Below are 22,187 nucleotides of genomic sequence, written 5' to 3'. Positions count from 1 at the left end.
ATAGCACAACATTCAATGCGTTGTTGAGATGTTGCGATGCAGGACGGAAGCATCCACTTCATCCTTGTATTTTAAAATCTTTTCTAGCAAAACATTCGGGATTTTAGATACATTTTGTGACGTTTTATTCTCGCATTATAAACCTTCATCTCGAGGCGCTAGGAGGCCAGGTTACTGTGCTAAATATGGCGGATCGAATGCGTCGTATCTTCTCGTCGAATCAAGAAGAACATAGCTAATCAAACAAAATTTATGTTCAGCGATGGACCGCGAGAAAGTGCACAAACTAATTTCACAGTTTCTACACGAACAAGGCTACTTGAAATCTCTCTCAGCTTTTCAAGAAGAGAGGTAATAATGCCAATTATCATCAGTCATTAATCCCGTTTAATTGTCGCGTTCTTGTGGTACACAACCTTGCGTTCCTCTACAATTTTAACTTAAAATTTCAGTGGTTTCGAATTTAAAGAAGATTCTATAAAGAAATCTGGTGAACTGCTGTCCGTTTTAGGTAAGATCACGTGTTTTATGGCACTTAGTACCATAGTCTCAGGGGCGGATCTAGCTTTCTCCAGGGGGGGGGGGGGGGGAGTTTGACTCAAAAAGTTATCTCATTATTTTACCTTTGTAACGATTTTGGAATGAACAGACACAAGATGTAGATGTAGATAATTATGTAGATATTATTGGTACCATATAACTTTTGTTACATAGGTTGTTTCAATGGAAACAATAAAAAAAGCCAGCCCAAACAAAGGGGGGGGGGGGGGGGGTTAACCCCCTAACCCGCTACTGAGTTTGTGTAGTTTTTAGCCCATCCTCTCGACATGTGCAGATTTGCTTTGAAATAGTGAGTTCTAGGTACATGGGGGAGGAAACTGGTATGCCTTCTTGAAATACTTGGTTCTCCTTACAATCGTTTGGAGTCCTTGGTTCATACCTAAATGGGACTAGTTAAGAGCTATTATTTTTTTAAACATTTTGTATGAAATCTCTCAGCTATGTGACAGGTGCATACCCAGTATATTGCTGAGCATGATGCCGTCATTAGTTTCATATGGAAAAATGATAATGCGCACCCACATGCACCCCCTGGATGTGTGCTTATGTTTGGAGTCATAAGGTGTAAAATGAAAGTCAGTTTCATGTTTATTTATGAGGTGTGTTCTACAATAATGGTTAATCTTTTTTCACTTAACAGATGAATACCATGAACTTACAAGAGACAAAGTGTTGGCTCCCAGTCTTTTGCCCTTGGTAGGGAAGACCTATTTATTAGAAAACACAACTACATGAATTATCTGTTACACAACATTGCATCTGCATCAAACAAAATGCCCCTGGATAACATAATAAAAAATCCCAAAGTTTTGATTTTTGAATTTCTCTGCTAAGAGTAGTCATTTCTTTACATCAGTTTGTCCTTTATACCAATTTTTTAACTGGTGATGCAAGCCATTTGCAAGTTATTGGAGGGACTTCTAATTTACTTAATTGTCAGATGCCATGCACATTACAAACTCTGGATGAAAATGTCCTTTCATCCTTAGGATTTGAACATGCTTTTTTTATCAAAAATTAGTAAACAGCTTGTTTAACCCATCTATCGATCCTCTAGTTTCATAGATATTTATTTGCATGAATTTGTACGTGAATCGACGCCAAAAAAATGTAGCCCCCCCTACATATTTGCTGCCCCCCCCCAGTAATTAATGACCGCTCCTTTAGATGCCTTTTTGATTTCTTTTTTTGTTTATTTTTAATTTATTTTTTGGCATTTTTTTCAGAGTGACATTGCTGGTAGCACATTTGCTAACAAGGTACTCATAATATGCAGTTACCTTTTTTTCATATACTTGAATTTACAGTAGAACCCCACTAACTAGAATTCAACTAAAGCGAAATCCCCGCTAACTCGAACTAAGTTCGATTTCCCTTGAACCTTATTTTGAGTAATTTTTACTCTGCAAACTGGAATTCCCTGCTAACTCAAACTGATTTTTACTTCTCTTCAGAGTTCAAGTTAGCGGGGTTTGATTGTATTTTACATTTTTGCTGTTTGTTTATTTTTCAGTGTTTGATTTGTCTGGAGTGTTTGGTTGGAGGGTCTAACATCTTAGCCTTGCGACTCCAATCTGATGGAGGTAACATTGTAGCCATTTTCAAAAGATATTTTAAAAGATTATACTATTTGATCCATAGAAAGTGATTTCTTTTTGTGATCCCTTTTTTTTCTTATCTTACTTTTCACACTTGGACAGCATTTTAAATGAGTACCTTTTTATTTATTCACAATTTTATATATAACTCCCTTTTGGCTTTTAAACAGTGTTAATAATGGGTTCAACTGGAGGCATGTTGACTACATTGGTGCTCCCCGTACCTCTTCCTCATGATACGTCAAGCATTAAAAACCTCCCTTCACAGACGACCCTTCACTCTGCGGCTCTTATCACAATTGATTGCCATCCATTCAAACAGTAGGTACACATATTTTTTAACCGCAACCAGCCACTTTAGGCTTTAAGACTGAAGATTTTGAGTCTATGCAGCCCATACAAAACAGGCTTGTGTTTAATAAAATATAATGAGACCAAAAAGCTAAGGCTAATTCCTGCAAAAACTATATATTAGCCTTTGAAAATAGTGCCTTAGTTTGACTGTTTAACCCATACAGCTATACATATGTAACCATTCCTTATTGTGGGCTGTGGGCAAGCTAGCCTTCACTTTAACATAGAACACCAACAACCCTTTCCATTCCATTTTCTATGTTGGATATGCTCTTCTGCTTCAAAAAGATAATTTTATGTGTTTTATACACTGGGTGCCTATACACTATATATAATAAATATAATAAGGCAAAACATTTGATTGCAGCCTCACAATCAGCTGCATCATTTAGTGGCGGGTGTTTCTCATGTCTAAAAAATTGGCTTAAATTTAATACATATTTAATAAGGAGCCTTGCAATAAATGCCTCTTATACCATATGTGGAACACATGTCTTTTAGCTATCTAATTAAAACAATATGCTAAGATTAAGATAAAGTACATGCTTGATTTTTTTGTTATTGATGATAGGAGTCTTATGCTTACTGGAAGCATGGATAGAAAAGTATGCCTTGTCCAGCTCACAAACAGTGAGCCATCGGTACTCCAGTCATTTGATCACCATAGAAAGTAAGTAATACCTACGTGTAATCTTATTTTAGTGTATCTTGCTTTGTTTGGAGAATTGTTAAACTTTGGAATTTTTTAAAGAGCAGGATTTCACAAAAGGGGTTCCAGTGAATACCAGGGGATTCCCCTAAAAATTATCACAAAACCTCAAATCGGAAGAAAAACAAAATGAATTATTCTGCAACACAAAATGATTGAAATATGGGGGCTCAAATATGGCCAGCCTAAAGAAAGTTCCACAATAAATGTAGTTATATCCTGTACAAATAAATTGTTTCCCCATTATTCACCCATTGCTCAGTTGCTGACTAGTAGCAGCAGTGTTTTACCTTGACAGGCTGAAACAACTCAAAATAGAGGTAGGTATCTGTTTTCAATCTGTGTGTTTTTTCTTTTGTAAATCACTTTAAGTAATAGCCAGGGATCATTGAGTGAAGAAATATCTTTTATTCTTGTTGTATTTTATTACTTTAGGTTTTGTGTTGAAGATGAGAATATGTTTCATAGGTTTGTTGTGCGAGTGAGATGGTCTCCTTCTGGAAATTGCTTTGCAACAGCTTCCTATGACCAGAGCATCTGTATTTACAGGTACAAGATACCTTTGATTGTTTGCAAACTGAGCTACTTTATTTTCAGCCATCTAGCTGCAACCCTGAATTGTGCATGTAAGAAAAGCCTGCAGCAATTTCACATCAACAGTTAATTTCGCATCGGCAGCAATTTAATTGACAACTACATACACATTTATTACAGCCAATTCAATTATCTCATTTTTTGTGTAAACAGTTGCAAATTCTATGTGAAACCTCTAATAAGTATAGCAGAAAAAGCAAGAAAACTCGATTAAACACAATATGTTGTTCAGAAGTGATCTGCTGCTATTTTGAAATGAATTTCATTGCATGGAAGCCTAGGATGTATTGGAAATCACAAGCAAAGCATAAATTAATACAGCTTGTCACACAACAGAAATTGCTAGTGTGAACCTGGCTTATTATGTACCTGCTTTTGAAATATTGAAAATTTTCATTGCTTCCACAAATGTGACACTAAAGTTTGGCAGGTGTGCAAAAAAGTTTATATGTAAGCATACCAAAAGGCTAAAAGTAACTTTAAAATTAACAAAACTACTGCAAAAACTGCATGAGAGTTACTTTCTGCAATGAAATAAATAATGTTTAAAGAGTTGTGTAATCTGAGAAATCAAAATGTAATGCATTGTTTTTTTTTGTTTTTGGTTCAGAGGAAATGAAAATGATAAATATGTGTTGAAAAAGCAGATGAGATTTAACGGCCAGGTTGAAGCAATCACATTCAGACAGGTTTGTCAATCTGTGTTCAAATAACATAACATAATTTTCTATATTAGATTTTCTCAGTTTTTTTCTTTATTGCAATCTTTACCTATTTCAGACCACTGATGTTTTGATTACTGCCATCCGAAATGACCACAAATTACATATTATTGATATGACAGAAGATGAACCCAACGAGGTAAGGAGAAATGAGGATTAATTTAAAAAAGCCCAGCCCCTAAATTTTATAAAAAGGTTCACATTCATTATTTAGAATGTATAGTAGAACCTCGGGTCATACAAAAACATTTAATTTTATCTACAGATAAAGGCAATAAATATGAATGCTCTTGGAGATGACTATGTCAGCTTTACAGCCATGGACATTAGCTGCTGTCCTTCTGACAAGTTCATTCTTGTATCTACTGGTAACTCACATAGTTTGTTAGTATATGTGGTCAACATTTGTTTAGTCAGTATTTAGACTTTTACTTTCGGTAAAAACTCAAATAACAGTACATATATCAACATCTATGTTATTCATTTTTTTGGGGGGGGAGGGGATTGCAACGGACTAAATAGGATTTTTTTCAGAAGAATACAAACAACAACAACAACAACTAAACAGTGTCTGAAGGATGAGACAGCTATTTGATTTTTTTTCTTCCTTAGATAAAAACAGACTTATTATATATGATCTTGAAAATGGATCCCAGGTAAGTATAGAGCATGATTATGTTGTTATTCCAATGATTGTGAGAGCTCAAATGTTGATGTTATCTCAGATTGCTAATTTTTATGGCTCGCTCAACGATGAGTACAGTCAACCAAGAAGCTGCTGGCACCCTTCAGGGCACTACATATACTCGGTGAGTGAAGGGCATTATATATACTTGGTGAGTTAAGGGCACTACATATACTCGGTGAGTTAAGGGCACTACATATACTCAGTGAGTGAAGGGCATTACATATACTTGGTGAGTGAAACGCATTACATATACTTGGTGAGTGAAGGGCATGACATATACTTGGTGAGTGAAACGCACTACATATACTTGGTGAGTGAAACGCACTACATATACTCAGTGAGTGAAGGGCATTACATATACTTGGTGAGTGAAGGGCATGACATATACTTGGTGAGTGAAACGCACTACATATACTCAGTGAGTGAAGGGCGTTACATATACTCAGTGAGTGAAGGGCATGACATATACTTGGTGAGTGAAGGGCATGACATATACTTGGTGAGTGAAACGCACTACATATACTTGGTGAGTGAAACGCACTTCAAATACTGGGTGAGTGAAGGGCACTACATATACTTGGTGAGTAAAGGGTGTTACATATACTTGGTGAGTGAAGGGCACTACATATACTCGGTGAGTGAAGGGCGTTACATATACTCGGTGAGTGAAGGGCATTACATATACTTGGTGAGTGAAGGGCATTGCATATACTCGGTTAGTGAAACGCACTACATATACTTGGTGAGTGAAGGGCGTTACATATACTTGGTGAGTGAAGGGCATTACATATACTTGGTGAGTGAAGGGCGTTACATATACTTGGTGAGCGAAGGGTGTTACATATACTTGGTAAGCGAAGAGCACTACATAAACTTGGTGAGTGAAACGCACTACATATACTCGGTGAGTGAAGGGCATTACATATACTTGGTGAGTGAAGGGCACTACATATACTCGGTGAGTGAAGGGCGTTACATATACTCGGTGAGTGAAGGGCATTACATATACTTGGTGAGTGAAGGGCACTACATATACTCGGTGAGTGAAGGGCGTTACATATACTCGGTGAATGAAGGGCATTACATATACTCGTAGATTGAAGGGCATTACATAAACTTGGTGAGTGAAACGCACTACATATACTTGGTGAGTGAAACTCACTACATATACTTGGTGAGTGAAAAGCACTACATATACTCGGTGAGTGAAATGCACTACATATACTTGGTGAGTGAAAAGCACTACATATACTTGGTGAGTGAAACGCACTACATATACTTGGTGAGTGAAAAGCACTACATATACTCGGTGAGTGAAGGGCATTACATATACTTGGTGAGTGAAACGCACTACATATACTTGGTGAGTGAAAAGCACTACATATACTCGGTGAGTGAAGGGCATTACGTATACTCGGTGGGTGAAGGGCACTACATATACTCGGTTAGTGAAGGGCGTTACATATACTCGGTGAATGAAGGGCATTACATATACTCGGTTAGTGAAGGGCGTTACATATACTCGGTGAATGAAGGGCATTACATATACTCGGTTAGTGAAGGGCACTACATATACTTGGTGAGTGAAGGGCGTTACATATACTTGGCGAGTGAAGGGTGTTACATATACTTGGTGAGGGAAGGGCATTACATATACTTGGTGAGTGAAGGGCACTACATATACTTGGTGAGTGAAGGGCACTACATATCATGGTGAGTAAAGGGTGTTACATATACTTGGTGAGTGAAGGGCACTACATATACTCGGTGAGTGAAGGGCATTACATATACTCGGTGAGTGAAGGGCACTACATATACTTGGTGAGTGAAGGGCATTACATATACTCGGTGAGTGAAGGGCATTATATATACTAGTGAGGGAAGGGCGTTACATATACTCGGTGAGTGAAGGGCGTTACATATACTCGGTGAGTGAAACGCACTACATATACTTGGTGAGTGAAGGGCATTACATATACTTGGTGAGTGAAGGGCACTACATATACTTGGTGAGTGAAGGGCACTACATATACTTGGTGAGTAAAGGGCATTACATATACTTGGTGAGTGAAGGGCACTACATATACTTGGTGAGTGAAGGGCACTACATATACTTGGTGAGTGAAGGGCGTTACATATACTCGGTGAGTGAAGGGCATTACATATACTTGGTGAGTGAAGGGCATTACATATACTTGGTGAGTAAAGGGTATTACATATACTCGGTGAGTGAAGGGCATTATATATACTAGTGAGGGAAGGGCGTTACATATACTCGGTGAGTGAAGGGCGTTACATATACTTGGTGAGTGAAGGGCATTACATATACTTGGTGAGTGAAGGGCATTACATATACTTGGTGAGTGAAACGCACTACATATACTTGGTGAGTGAAGGGCACTACATATACTCGGTGAGTGAAGGGCACTACATATACTCGGTGAGTAAAGGGTATTACATATACTTGGTGAGTGAAGGGCGTTACATATACTTGGTGAGTGAAGGGCATTACATATACTTGGTGAGTGAAGGGCACTACATATACTTGGTGAGTGAAGGGCATTACATATACTTGGTGAGTGAAACGCACTACATATACTTGGTGAGTTAAGGGCACTACATATACTTGGTGAGTGAAGGGCATTATATATACTAGTGAGGGAAGGGCGTTACATATACTTGGTGAGTGAAACGCACTACATATACTTGGTGAGTGAAGGGCATTACATATACTTGGTGAGTGAAGGGCACTACATATACTTGGTGAGTGAAGGGCGTTACATATACTTGGTGAGCGAAGGGCATTACATATACTTGGTGAGCGAAGGGTGTTACATATACTTGGTAAGCGAAGAGCACTACATAAACTTGGTGAGTGAAACGCACTACATATACTTGGTGAGTGAAGGGCACTACATATACTCGGTGAGTGAAGGGCGTTACATATACTTGGTGAGTGAAGGGCATTACATATACTTGGTGAGTGAAGGGCATTACATATACTTGGTGAGTGAAGGGCATTACATATACTTGGTGAGTGAAGGGCATTACATATACTTGGTGAGTGAAGGGCATTACATATACTTGGTGAGTGAAGGGCATTACATATACTTGGTGAGTGAAGGGCATTACATATACTTGGTGAGTGAAGGGCATTACATATACTTGGTGAGTGAAGGGTATTACATTTACTTGGTGAGTGAAGGGCACTACATATACTCGGTGAGTGAAGGGCATTACATATACTTGGTGAGTGAAGGGCATTATATATACTCGGTGAGTGAAGGGCATTACATATACTTGGTGAGTGAAGGGCACGACATATACTTGGTGAGTGAAACGCATTACATATACTTGGTGAGTGAAGGGCATTACATATACTTGGTGAGTGAAGGGCATTACATATACTTGGTGAGTGAAGGGCACTACATATACTTGGTGAGTGAAGGGTATTACATATACTTGGTGAGTGAAGGGCGTTACATATACTTGGTGAGTGAAGGGCATTACATATACTCGGTGAGTGAAACGCATTACATATACTTGGTGAGTGAAGGGTGTTACATATACTCGGTGAGTGAAGGGTATTACATATACTCGGTTAGTGAAGGGCATTACATATACTTGGTGAGTGAAGGGCATTACATATACTCGGTTAGTGAAGGGTACTACATATACTTGGTGAGTGAAGGGCATTATATATACTTGGTGAGTGAAGGGCACTACATATACTTGGTGAGTGAAGGGCACTACATATACTTGGTGAGTGAAGGGCATTACATATACTCGGTGATTGAAGGGCACTACATATACTCGGTGATTGAAGGGCACTACATATACTCGGTGATTGAAGGGCACTACATATACTCGGTGATTGAAGGGCATTACATATACTTGGTGAGTGAAGGGCGTTACATATACTTGGTGAGTGAAACGCATTACATATACTTGGTGAGTGAAGGGTGTTACATATACTCGGTGAGTGAAGGGTATTACATATACTCGGTTAGTGAAGGGCATTACATATACTTGGTGAGTGAAGGGCATTACATATACTCGGTGAGTGAAGGACACTACATATACTTGGTGAGTGAAGGGCGTTACATATACCTGGCGAGTGAAACGCACTACATATACCTGGCGAGTGAAACGCACTACATATACTCGGTGAATGAAGGGCATTACATATACTCGGTGAGTGAAACGCACTACATATACTTGGTGAGTGAAACGCACTACATATACTTGGTGAGTGAAGGACACTACATATACTTGGTGAGTGAAGGGCACTACATATACTTGGTGAGTAAAGGGCACTACATATACTCGGTTAGTGAAACGCACTACATATACTTGGTGAGTGAAGGGTATTACATATACTTGGTGAGTGAAGGGCGTTACATATACTCGGTGAGTGAAGGGTATTACATATACTCGGTGAGTGAAGGGCATTACATATACTTGGTGAATGAGGGGCGTTACATATACTTGGTGAGTGAAGAGCACTACATAAACTTGGTGAGTGAAACGCACTACATATACTCGGTGAGTGAAGGGCATTACATATACTTGGTGAGTGAAGGGCACTACATATACTCGGTGAGTGAAGGGTATTACATATACTCGGTGAGTGAAGGGCATTACATATACTCGGTGATTGAAGGGCATTACATATACTCGGTGATTGAAGGGCATGACATATACTTGGTGAGTGAAGGGTGTTACATATACTCGGTGATTGAAGGGCATTACATATACTTGGTGAGTGAAGGGCGTTACATATACTTGGTGAGTGAAACGCATTACATATACTTGGTGAGTGAAGGGTGTTACATATACTCGGTGAGTGAAGGGTATTACATATACTCGGTGAGTGAAGGGCATTACATATACTCGGTGAGTGAAGGGTGTTACATATACTCGGTGAGTGAAGGGCGTTACATATACTTGGTGAATGAGGGGCGTTACATATACTTGGTGAGTGAAGAGCACTACATAAACTTGGTGAGTGAAACGCACTACATATACTCGGTGAGTGAAGGGCATTACATATACTTGGTGAGTGAAGGGCACTACATATACTCGGTGAGTGAAGGGCGTTACATATACTCGGTGAATGAAGGGCATTACATATACTCGTAGATTGAAGGGCATTACATAAACTTGGTGAGTGAAACGCACTACATATACTTGGTGAGTGAAACTCACTACATATACTTGGTGAGTGAAAAGCACTACATATACTCGGTGAGTGAAATGCACTACATATACTTGGTGAGTGAAAAGCACTACATATACTTGGTGAGTGAAACGCACTACATATACTTGGTGAGTGAAAAGCACTACATATACTCGGTGAGTGAAGGGCATTACATATACTTGGTGAGTGAAACGCACTACATATACTTGGTGAGTGAAAAGCACTACATATACTCGGTGAGTGAAGGGCATTACGTATACTCGGTGGGTGAAGGGCACTACATATACTCGGTTAGTGAAGGGCGTTACATATACTCGGTGAATGAAGGGCATTACATATACTCGGTTAGTGAAGGGCGTTACATATACTCGGTGAATGAAGGGCATTACATATACTCGGTTAGTGAAGGGCACTACATATACTTGGTGAGTGAAGGGCGTTACATATACTTGGCGAGTGAAGGGTGTTACATATACTTGGTGAGGGAAGGGCATTACATATACTTGGTGAGTGAAGGGCACTACATATACTTGGTGAGTGAAGGGCACTACATATCATGGTGAGTAAAGGGTGTTACATATACTTGGTGAGTGAAGGGCACTACATATACTCGGTGAGTGAAGGGCGTTACATATACTCGGTGAGTGAAGGGCACTACATATACTTGGGGAGTGAAGGGCATTACATATACTCGGTGAGTGAAGGGCATTATATATACTAGTGAGGGAAGGGCGTTACATATACTCGGTGAGTGAAGGGCGTTACATATACTCGGTGAGTGAAACGCACTACATATACTTGGTGAGTGAAGGGCATTACATATACTTGGTGAGTGAAGGGCACTACATATACTTGGTGAGTGAAGGGCACTACATATACTTGGTGAGTAAAGGGCATTACATATACTTGGTGAGTGAAGGGCACTACATATACTTGGTGAGTGAAGGGCGTTACATATACTCGGTGAGTGAAGGGCATTACATATACTTGGTGAGTGAAGGGCATTACATATACTTGGTGAGTAAAGGGTATTACATATACTCGGTGAGTGAAGGGCATTATATATACTAGTGAGGGAAGGGCGTTACATATACTCGGTGAGTGAAGGGCGTTACATATACTTGGTGAGTGAAGGGCATTACATATACTTGGTGAGTGAAGGGCATTACATATACTTGGTGAGTGAAACGCACTACATATACTTGGTGAGTGAAGGGCACTACATATACTCGGTGAGTGAAGGGCACTACATATACTCGGTGAGTAAAGGGTATTACATATACTTGGTGAGTGAAGGGCGTTACATATACTTGGTGAGTGAAGGGCATTACATATACTTGGTGAGTGAAGGGCACTACATATACTTGGTGAGTGAAGGGCATTACATATACTTGGTGAGTGAAACGCACTACATATACTTGGTGAGTGAAGGGCATTATATATACTAGTGAGGGAAGGGCGTTACATATACTTGGTGAGTGAAACGCACTACATATACTTGGTGAGTGAAGGGCATTACATATACTTGGTGAGTGAAGGGCACTACATATACTTGGTGAGTGAAGGGCGTTACATATACTTGGTGAGCGAAGGGCATTACATATACTTGGTGAGCGAAGGGTGTTACATATACTTGGTAAGCGAAGAGCACTACATAAACTTGGTGAGTGAAACGCACTACATATACTTGGTGAGTGAAGGGCACTACATATACTCGGTGAGTGAAGGGCGTTACATATACTTGGTGAGTGAAGGGCATTACATATACTTGGTGAGTGAAGGGCGTTACATATACTTGGTGAGTGAAGGGCGTTACATATACTTGGTGAGTGAAGGGCGTTACATATACTTGGTGAGTGAAGGGCGTTACATATACTTGGTGAGTGAAGGGCATTACATATACTTGGTGAGTGAAACGCACTACATATACTCGGTGAGTGAAGGGCATTACATATACTTGGTGAGTGAAGGGCACTACATATACTTGGTGAGTGAAGGGCATTACATATACTTGGTGAGTGAAGGGCATGACATATACTCGGTGAGTGAAGGGCATTACATATACTTGGTGAGTGAAACGCATTACATATACTTGGTGAGTGAAGGGCATTACATATACTCGGTGAGTGAAGGGCATTACATATACTTGGTGAGTGAAGGGCATTACATATACTTGGTGAGTGAAGGGCATTACATATACTTGGTGAGTGAAGGGCATTACATATACTTGGTGAGTGAAGGGCACTACATATACTTGGTGAGTGAAGGGTATTACATATACTTGGTGAGTGAAGGGCGTTACATATACTTGGTGAGTGAAGGGCATTACATATACTCGGTGAGTGAAACGCATTACATATACTTGGTGAGTGAAGGGTGTTACATATACTCGGTGAGTGAAGGGTATTACATATACTCGGTTAGTGAAGGGCATTACATATACTTGGTGAGTGAAGGGCATTACATATACTCGGTTAGTGAAGGGTACTACATATACTTGGTGAGTGAAGGGCATTATATATACTTGGTGAGTGAAGGGCACTACATATACTTGGTGAGTGAAGGGCACTACATATACTTGGTGAGTGAAGGGCATTACATATACTCGGTGATTGAAGGGCACTACATATACTCGGTGATTGAAGGGCACTACATATACTCGGTGATTGAAGGGCACTACATATACTCGGTGATTGAAGGGCATTACATATACTTGGTGAGTGAAGGGCGTTACATATACTTGGTGAGTGAAACGCATTACATATACTTGGTGAGTGAAGGGTGTTACATATACTCGGTGAGTGAAGGGTATTACATATAATCGGTTAGTGAAGGGCATTACATATACTTGGTGAGTGAAGGGCATTACATATACTCGGTGAGTGAAGGACACTACATATACTTGGTGAGTGAAGGGCGTTACATATACCTGGCGAGTGAAACGCACTACATATACCTGGCGAGTGAAACGCACTACATATACTCGGTGAATGAAGGGCATTACATATACTCGGTGAGTGAAACGCACTACATATACTTAGTGAGTGAAACGCACTACATATACTTGGTGAGTGAAACGCACTACATATACTTGGTGAATGAAGGGCATTACATATACTTGGTGAGTGAAACGCACTACATATACTTGGTGAGTGAAACGCACTACATATACTTGGTGAGTGAAACGCACTACATATACTCGGTGAATGAAGGGCATTACATATACTCGGTGAGTGAAACGCACTACATATACTTGGTGAGTGAAGGGCGTTACATATACTTGGTGAGTGAAGGACACTACATATACTTGGTGAGTGAAGGGCACTACATATACTTGGTGAGTAAAGGGCACTACATATACTCGGTTAGTGAAACGCACTACATATACTTGGTGAGTGAAGGGTATTACATATACTTGGTGAGTGAAGGGCGTTACATATACTCGGTGAGGGAAGGGTATTACATATACTCGGTGAGTGAAGGGCATTACATATACTCGGTGAGTGAAGGGCATTACATATACTCGGTGAGTGAAGGGCGTTACATATACTCGGTGAGTGAAGGGTATTACATATACTCGGTGAGTGAAGGGCGTTACATATACTTGGTGAGTGAAGGGCATTACATATACTCGGTGAGTGAAGGGCGTTACATATACTCGGTGAGTGAAGGGCATTACATATACTCGGTGATTGAAGGGCATTACATATACTTGGTGAGTGAAGGGCGTTACATATACTTGGTGAGTGAAACGCATTACATATACTTGGTGAGTGAAGGGTGTTACATATACTCGGTGAGTGAAGGGTATTACATATACTTGGTGAGTGAAGGGCATTATATATACTCAGTGAGTGAAGGGCATTACATATACTTGGTGAGTGAAGGGCATTACATATACTTGGTGAGTGAAGGGTGTTACATATACTCGGTGAGTGAAGGGCATTACATATACTCGGTGATTGAAGGGCATTACATATACTCGGTGATTGAAGGGCATTACATATACTTGGTGAGTGAAGGGCGTTACATATACTTGGTGAGTGAAACGCATTACATATACTTGGTGAGTGAAGGGTGTTACATATACTCGGTGAGTGAAGGGTATTACATATACTCGGTGAGTGAAGGGCATTACATATACTCGGTGAGTGAAGGGCATTACATATACTCGGTGATTGAAGGGCATTACATATACTTGGTGAGTGAAGGGCGTTACATATACTTGGTGAGTGAAACGCATTACATATACTTGGTGAGTGAAGGGTGTTACATATACTCGGTGAGTGAAGGGTATTACATATACTCGGTGAGTGAAGGGCATTACATATACTCGGTGATTGAAGGGCATTACATATACTCGGTGATTGAAGGGCATTACATATACTTGGTGAGTGAAGGGCGTTACATATACTTGGTGAGTGAAACGCATTACATATACTTGGTGAGTGAAGGGTGTTACATATACTCGGTGAGTGAAGGGTATTACATATACTCGGTTAGTGAAGGGCATTACATATACTTGGTGAGTGAAGGGCATTACATATACTCGGTGAGTGAAGGACACTACATATACTTGGTGAGTGAAACGCACTACATATACTTGGTGAGTGAAGGGCGTTACATATACTCGGTGAGTGAAGGGCATTACATATACCTGGCGAGTGAAACGCACTACATATACCTGGCGAGTGAAACGCACTACATATACTCGGTGAATGAAGGGCATTACATATACTCGGTGAGTGAAACACACTACATATACTTGGTGAGTGAAACGCACTACATATACTTGGTGAGTGAAACGCACTACATATACTTGGTGAATGAAGGGCATTACATATACTTGGTGAGTGAAACGCACTACATATACTTGGTGAGTGAAACGCACTACATATACTTGGTGAGTGAAACGCACTACATATACTCGGTGAATGAAGGGCATTACATATACTCGGTGAGTGAAACGCACTACATATACTTGGTGAGTGAAGGGCGTTACATATACTTGGTGAGTGAAGGACACTACATATACTTGGTGAGTGAAGGGCACTACATATACTTGGTGAGTAAAGGGCACTACATATACTCGGTTAGTGAAACGCACTACATATACTTGGTGAGTGAAGGGTATTACATATACTTGGTGAGTGAAGGGCGTTACATATACTCGGTGAGTGAAGGGTATTACATATACTCGGTGAGTGAAGGGCATTACATATACTCGGTGAGTGAAGGGCACTACATATACTTGGTGAGTGAAGGGCTTTACATATACTCGGTGAGTGAAGGGCTTTACATATACTCGGTGAGTGAAGGGTATTACATATACTCGGTGAGTGAAGGGCGTTACATATACTCGGTGAGTGAAGGGTGTTACATATACTTGGTGAGTGAAACGCACTTCAAATACTGGGTGAGTGAAGGGCATTGCATATACTCGGTGAGTGAAGGGCACTACATATACTCGGTGAGTGAAGGGCATTACATATACTCGGTGAGTGAAGGGCATTTCATATACTTGGTGAGTAAAGGGCATTACATATACTTGGTGAGTGAAGGGCATTACATATACTCGGTGAGTGAAGGGCACTACATATACTTGGTGAGTGAAGGGTATTACATATACTCGGTGAGTGAAGGGCATTACATATACTTGGTGAGTGAAGGGCATTACATATACTCGGTGAGTGAAACGCATTACATATACTTGGTGAGTGAAGGGTGTTACATATACTCGGTGAGTGAAGGGTATTACATATACTCGGTTAGTGAAGGGCATTACATATACTTGGTGAGTGAAGGGCATTACATATACTCGGTTAGTGAAGGGTACTACATATACTTGGTGAGTGAAGGGCATTATATATACTTGGTGAGTGAAGGGCACTACATATACTTGGTGAGTGAAGGGCACTACATATACTTGGTGAGTGAAGGGCATTACATATACTCGGTGATTGAAGGGCACTACATATACTCGGTGATTGAAGGGCACTACATATACTCGGTGATTGAAGGGCACTACATATACTCGGTGATTGAAGGGCATTACATATACTTGGTGAGTGAAGGGCGTTACATATACTTGGTGAGTGAAACGCATTACATATACTTGGTGAGTGAAGGGTGTTACATATACTCGGTGAGTGAAGGGTATTACATATAATCGGTTAGTGAAGGGCATTACATATACTTGGTGAGTGAAGGGCATTACATATACTCGGTGAGTGAAGGACACTACATATACTTGGTGAGTGAAGGGCGTTACATATACCTGGCGAGTGAAACGCACTACATATACCTGGCGAGTGAAACGCACTACATATACTCGGTGAATGAAGGGCATTACATATACTCGGTGAGTGAAACGCACTACATATACTTAGTGAGTGAAACGCACTACATATACTTGGTGAGTGAAACGCACTACATATACTTGGTGAATGAAGGGCATTACATATACTTGGTGAGTGAAACGCACTACATATACTTGGTGAGTGAAACGCACTACATATACTTGGTGAGTGAAACGCACTACATATACTCGGTGAATGAAGGGCATTACATATACTCGGTGAGTGAAACGCACTACATATACTTGGTGAGTGAAGGGCGTTACATATACTTGGTGAGTGAAGGACACTACATATACTTGGTGAGTGAAGGGCACTACATATACTTGGTGAGTAAAGGGCACTACATATACTCGGTTAGTGAAACGCACTACATATACTTGGTGAGTGAAGGGTATTACATATACTTGGTGAGTGAAGGGCGTTACATATACTCGGTGAGTGAAGGGTATTACATATACTCGGTGAGTGAAGGGCATTACATATACTCGGTGAGTGAAGGGCATTACATATACTCGGTGAGTGAAGGGCGTTACATATACTCGGTGAGTGAAGGGTATTACATATACTCGGTGAGTGAAGGGCGTTACATATACTTGGTGAGTGAAGGGCATTACATATACTCGGTGAGTGAAGGGCGTTACATATACTCGGTGAGTGAAGGGCATTACATATACTCGGTGATTGAAGGGCATTACATATACTTGGTGAGTGAAGGGCGTTACATATACTTGGTGAGTGAAACGCATTACATATACTTGGTGAGTGAAGGGTGTTACATATACTCGGTGAGTGAAGGGTATTACATATACTTGGTGAGTGAAGGGCATTATATATACTCAGTGAGTGAAGGGCATTACATATACTTGGTGAGTGAAGGGCATTACATATACTTGGTGAGTGAAGGGTGTTACATATACTCGGTGAGTGAAGGGCATTACATATACTCGGTGATTGAAGGGCATTACATATACTCGGTGATTGAAGGGCATTACATATACTTGGTGAGTGAAGGGCGTTACATATACTTGGTGAGTGAAACGCATTACATATACTTGGTGAGTGAAGGGTGTTACATATACTCGGTGAGTGAAGGGTATTACATATACTCGGTGAGTGAAGGGCATTACATATACTCGGTGAGTGAAGGGCATTACATATACTCGGTGATTGAAGGGCATTACATATACTTGGTGAGTGAAGGGCGTTACATATACTTGGTGAGTGAAACGCATTACATATACTTGGTGAGTGAAGGGTGTTACATATACTCGGTGAGTGAAGGGTATTACATATACTCGGTGAGTGAAGGGCATTACATATACTCGGTGATTGAAGGGCATTACATATACTCGGTGATTGAAGGGCATTACATATACTTGGTGAGTGAAGGGCGTTACATATACTTGGTGAGTGAAACGCATTACATATACTTGGTGAGTGAAGGGTGTTACATATACTCGGTGAGTGAAGGGTATTACATATACTCGGTTAGTGAAGGGCATTACATATACTTGGTGAGTGAAGGGCATTACATATACTCGGTGAGTGAAGGACACTACATATACTTGGTGAGTGAAACGCACTACATATACTTGGTGAGTGAAGGGCGTTACATATACTCGGTGAGTGAAGGGCATTACATATACCTGGCGAGTGAAACGCACTACATATACCTGGCGAGTGAAACGCACTACATATACTCGGTGAATGAAGGGCATTACATATACTCGGTGAGTGAAACACACTACATATACTTGGTGAGTGAAACGCACTACATATACTTGGTGAGTGAAACGCACTACATATACTTGGTGAATGAAGGGCATTACATATACTTGGTGAGTGAAACGCACTACATATACTTGGTGAGTGAAACGCACTACATATACTTGGTGAGTGAAACGCACTACATATACTCGGTGAATGAAGGGCATTACATATACTCGGTGAGTGAAACGCACTACATATACTTGGTGAGTGAAGGGCGTTACATATACTTGGTGAGTGAAGGACACTACATATACTTGGTGAGTGAAGGGCACTACATATACTTGGTGAGTAAAGGGCACTACATATACTCGGTTAGTGAAACGCACTACATATACTTGGTGAGTGAAGGGTATTACATATACTTGGTGAGTGAAGGGCGTTACATATACTCGGTGAGTGAAGGGTATTACATATACTCGGTGAGTGAAGGGCATTACATATACTCGGTGAGTGAAGGGCACTACATATACTTGGTGAGTGAAGGGCTTTACATATACTCGGTGAGTGAAGGGCTTTACATATACTCGGTGAGTGAAGGGTATTACATATACTCGGTGAGTGAAGGGCGTTACATATACTCGGTGAGTGAAGGGTGTTACATATACTTGGTGAGTGAAACGCACTTCAAATACTGGGTGAGTGAAGGGCATTGCATATACTCGGTGAGTGAAGGGCACTACATATACTCGGTGAGTGAAGGGCATTACATATACTCGGTGAGTGAAGGGCATTTCATATACTTGGTGAGTAAAGGGCATTACATATACTTGGTGAGTGAAGGGCATTACATATACTCGGTGAGTGAAGGGCACTACATATACTTGGTGAGTGAAGGGTATTACATATACTCGGTGAGTGAAGGGCATTACATATACTTGGTGAGTGAAGGGCATTACATATACTTGGTGAGTGAAGGGCATTACATATACTCGGTGAGTAAAGGGCATTACATATACTTGGTGAGTGAAGGGCATTACATATACTCGGTGAGTGAAGGGCACTACATATACTTGGTGAGTGAAGGGTATTACATATACTCGGTGAGTGAAGGGCATTTCATATACTTGGTGAGTAAAGGGCATTACATATACTTGGTGAGTGAAGGGCATTACATATACTCGGTGAGTGAAGGGCATTACATATACTTGGTGAGTGAAGGGCATTACATATACTTGGTGAGTGAAACGCACTACATATACTCGGTTAGTGAAGGGCATTACATATACTTGGTGAGTGAAGGGCATTACATATACTCGGTGAATGAAGGGCATTACATATACTTGGTGAGTGAAGGGCATTGCATATACTCGGTGAGTGAAGGGCACTACATGTGAAAAATTTATCAGATTCTTCTGGTTCCTCACGGATTTGCATATGCATAGTCATTCAGCACTCCATTACATCTGATAATCATGTGTAACTGAAACATGTTTTTTGAGGTCAAAAAAGCAGGCTAAACAAACAGATCATTGTTAAGCTTGCTATCAATCGTGATTTTTACGCTGGTTAGTGATCTAAAAACACCGATTGACATGTTCTAATGCTCTTTTATAAGCTACAAGTTAGATGAGCGATGGCTATAATAGCACCCTAAAAGATACGGAGGTAAAAAAAATCTGGGCATTCTCATTTTCACCCCTAAAAGATACTCAAGGCTCTCAATTTACACCCTAAAAGAAACAACAATGATCACTGCATCTGCATTCATCTTTTAAAAAAAACATTGGCAAACAACCAAAAAATAAAATAATTTTAGAAAATGTGTAGTCTTTTCTGTGTATATTTTATGCATAAGTAAATTTGAGTGAATCATGAGCATTGGGCACTCTTCAAAAAAGATAGAGCAATTTTAACATGAAGTGATACGGAACTGTTTATCTTACTGTAACGCTAAAAAAGCACAAACATATTTAAACAATATTAAAACAATGTTACTAGAGGATCTAAGGTGAGTAAGCCCGTGACCCTACTTGCTTTAGTTGCCTTGATATAAGTGCAAAGAGTTGTGGGCATTTTAGCATTACATGTTCATTTTAGAGCACTTGGGGACCATTAAAATACCACTTGGGGACCATTAAAAGACCAAATATTCCCCATATTTACCATTTGCTACCCCTAACTTGGCCAGCAAAAGAAATTTGAATGAGGGTGTGTAAGTGGTTAACTTCTACTTAACTTTGCCTTGCTTCCACAGACTTCACAAGACAAAAGCATTGTAGTATGGGAAGTTACAAGTCAGGGAGTGGTTGCTAAGCTGCAAGGCCATACTGGAATGGTTGTAAGTATTGTTTAAAGATAGTGTGTTTGTTTTAGTCGAAAAATGAGTGTCAGTATTAGTCATCACCGTCGTCGTCATCATCGTCATCGTCATCACAATCATCATCATCGGCCCTTATTCATCGTTAGCAACAGTGTTGTCATCATCATCACGTCATCGTCATTTTCGCCGATTCGTGCTTCATGTATTTTCGCGCTTGTTTTGTAATGTTACATCGGACTGAATAAGAAAGGGTAAAACGATTTTTTACGGAAATTTTAGGGAACTTTCTATGTTCGCAAAAGTAAAGGTTTTCATGTTTTATTCAACGGATAAGCAAACGGCAAATAATAGACGCACGTGGAGGCGGAAAATGAGTTCTTATCTATATTAACATCAATAACGACAACTAACTTTTTTCAACAGCAACTAACAACTAATCTTTTTTCTGAGTCTTTTTTTTTTCTAGCGCGATCTATGGTATTGTGAACCTCTATCCGTACTGGCTTCCTGTGGGTTCGACGGAACTGTTCGACTATGGCATAGTGCAGTAGAGCAAACAGAGTGAACACAAGAAATTAAAGGGAATACTGTCTTCCCCGTACGGCAATAGTAGGCGTTTGTAAATACATAATTGTCATGACTCATTTTGTGGATCTAGGTGTAAATAATTGAAATACATGAATTACTTCAATAATTTATTGGTCGTTAATTTTATGCTGCCGAATAGTTTTCTTTGAATGTTCTTCATTTCTCTAGCAATTTATACTTCTTTCGTCACCTGTCATCACGTCATCCGTTTAAAACGGATCGTTTTTTCATAGCACTCTTTGGGAATACGGATGGAATTTTCAGATAGGCCACTCCCCACACATAAAGTTTTCACCTCCTGGGGTGGCCTCGGAAGGCCCCGGTCGATACGCCAAAGCCTCAGTTTGATATTTCCTTGCATGAGGTCACTCTCGATGAGTAAGAAGTTAGTATCGCGAAAAATCCACAAGGCTCCAATAAAACTTGTCTATGTCCCCTGTAATCACTTTGTCGAGAAAAGGTCAGGCATCCCTCGCTACCCAATTATGTGATTGGTTTAGGTTTAGATGACGTCATTAGTATTCGACAAGTTCTAACTAATACAAGGTTATTGAACAAGACTCAACTATCTGTCAGTAGGTTATTCGTGATTATCAAGTAACAAGGCAAGGAACGATTCGGAAAGCTTGAGTGCTAAATAATCAGAGCTCCCGTCTTGGTAACAGTAGTGTGACGCTAACTGCAGATACTGTACATACACAAAGCGATTGTACAATTTTGTGTGGCTGTTCAAAAATGGGAACTTTCCAGATGTTGGTACTTCTATTAACCATTTCAGCTGGTT

The 22,187-nt window shown here is 40.1% G+C and overlaps 1 protein-coding gene across 1 annotated transcript; it reads left to right on the top strand.

The window, feature by feature from the left end:
- The first annotated feature begins 27 nt into the window (after window positions 1-27).
- Window positions 28-21,509, top strand: LOC116619156 (probable cytosolic iron-sulfur protein assembly protein CIAO1). Its single transcript, XM_032383590.2, has 15 exons — window positions 28-351; window positions 453-511; window positions 1,202-1,257; window positions 1,788-1,820; window positions 2,075-2,144; window positions 2,330-2,480; window positions 3,085-3,183; window positions 3,691-3,771; window positions 4,427-4,505; window positions 4,597-4,677; window positions 4,804-4,906; window positions 5,151-5,194; window positions 5,264-5,347; window positions 20,750-20,833; window positions 21,282-21,509. The coding sequence occupies exons 1-15, from the start codon at window positions 263-265 to the stop codon at window positions 21,378-21,380; spliced, it is 1,212 nt and encodes a 403-aa protein (XP_032239481.2). The 5' UTR covers window positions 28-262; the 3' UTR covers window positions 21,381-21,509.
- Window positions 21,510-22,187: the final 678 nt, after the last annotated feature.

This window comes from Nematostella vectensis, chromosome 2 (genome assembly GCF_932526225.1).
Source record: "Nematostella vectensis chromosome 2, jaNemVect1.1, whole genome shotgun sequence".
Classification (NCBI taxonomy): domain Eukaryota; kingdom Metazoa; phylum Cnidaria; class Anthozoa; order Actiniaria; family Edwardsiidae; genus Nematostella; species Nematostella vectensis.
The sequence above is the reverse complement of the archived record's forward strand: the minus strand, read 5'-3'. Positions and strand labels throughout refer to the sequence as shown.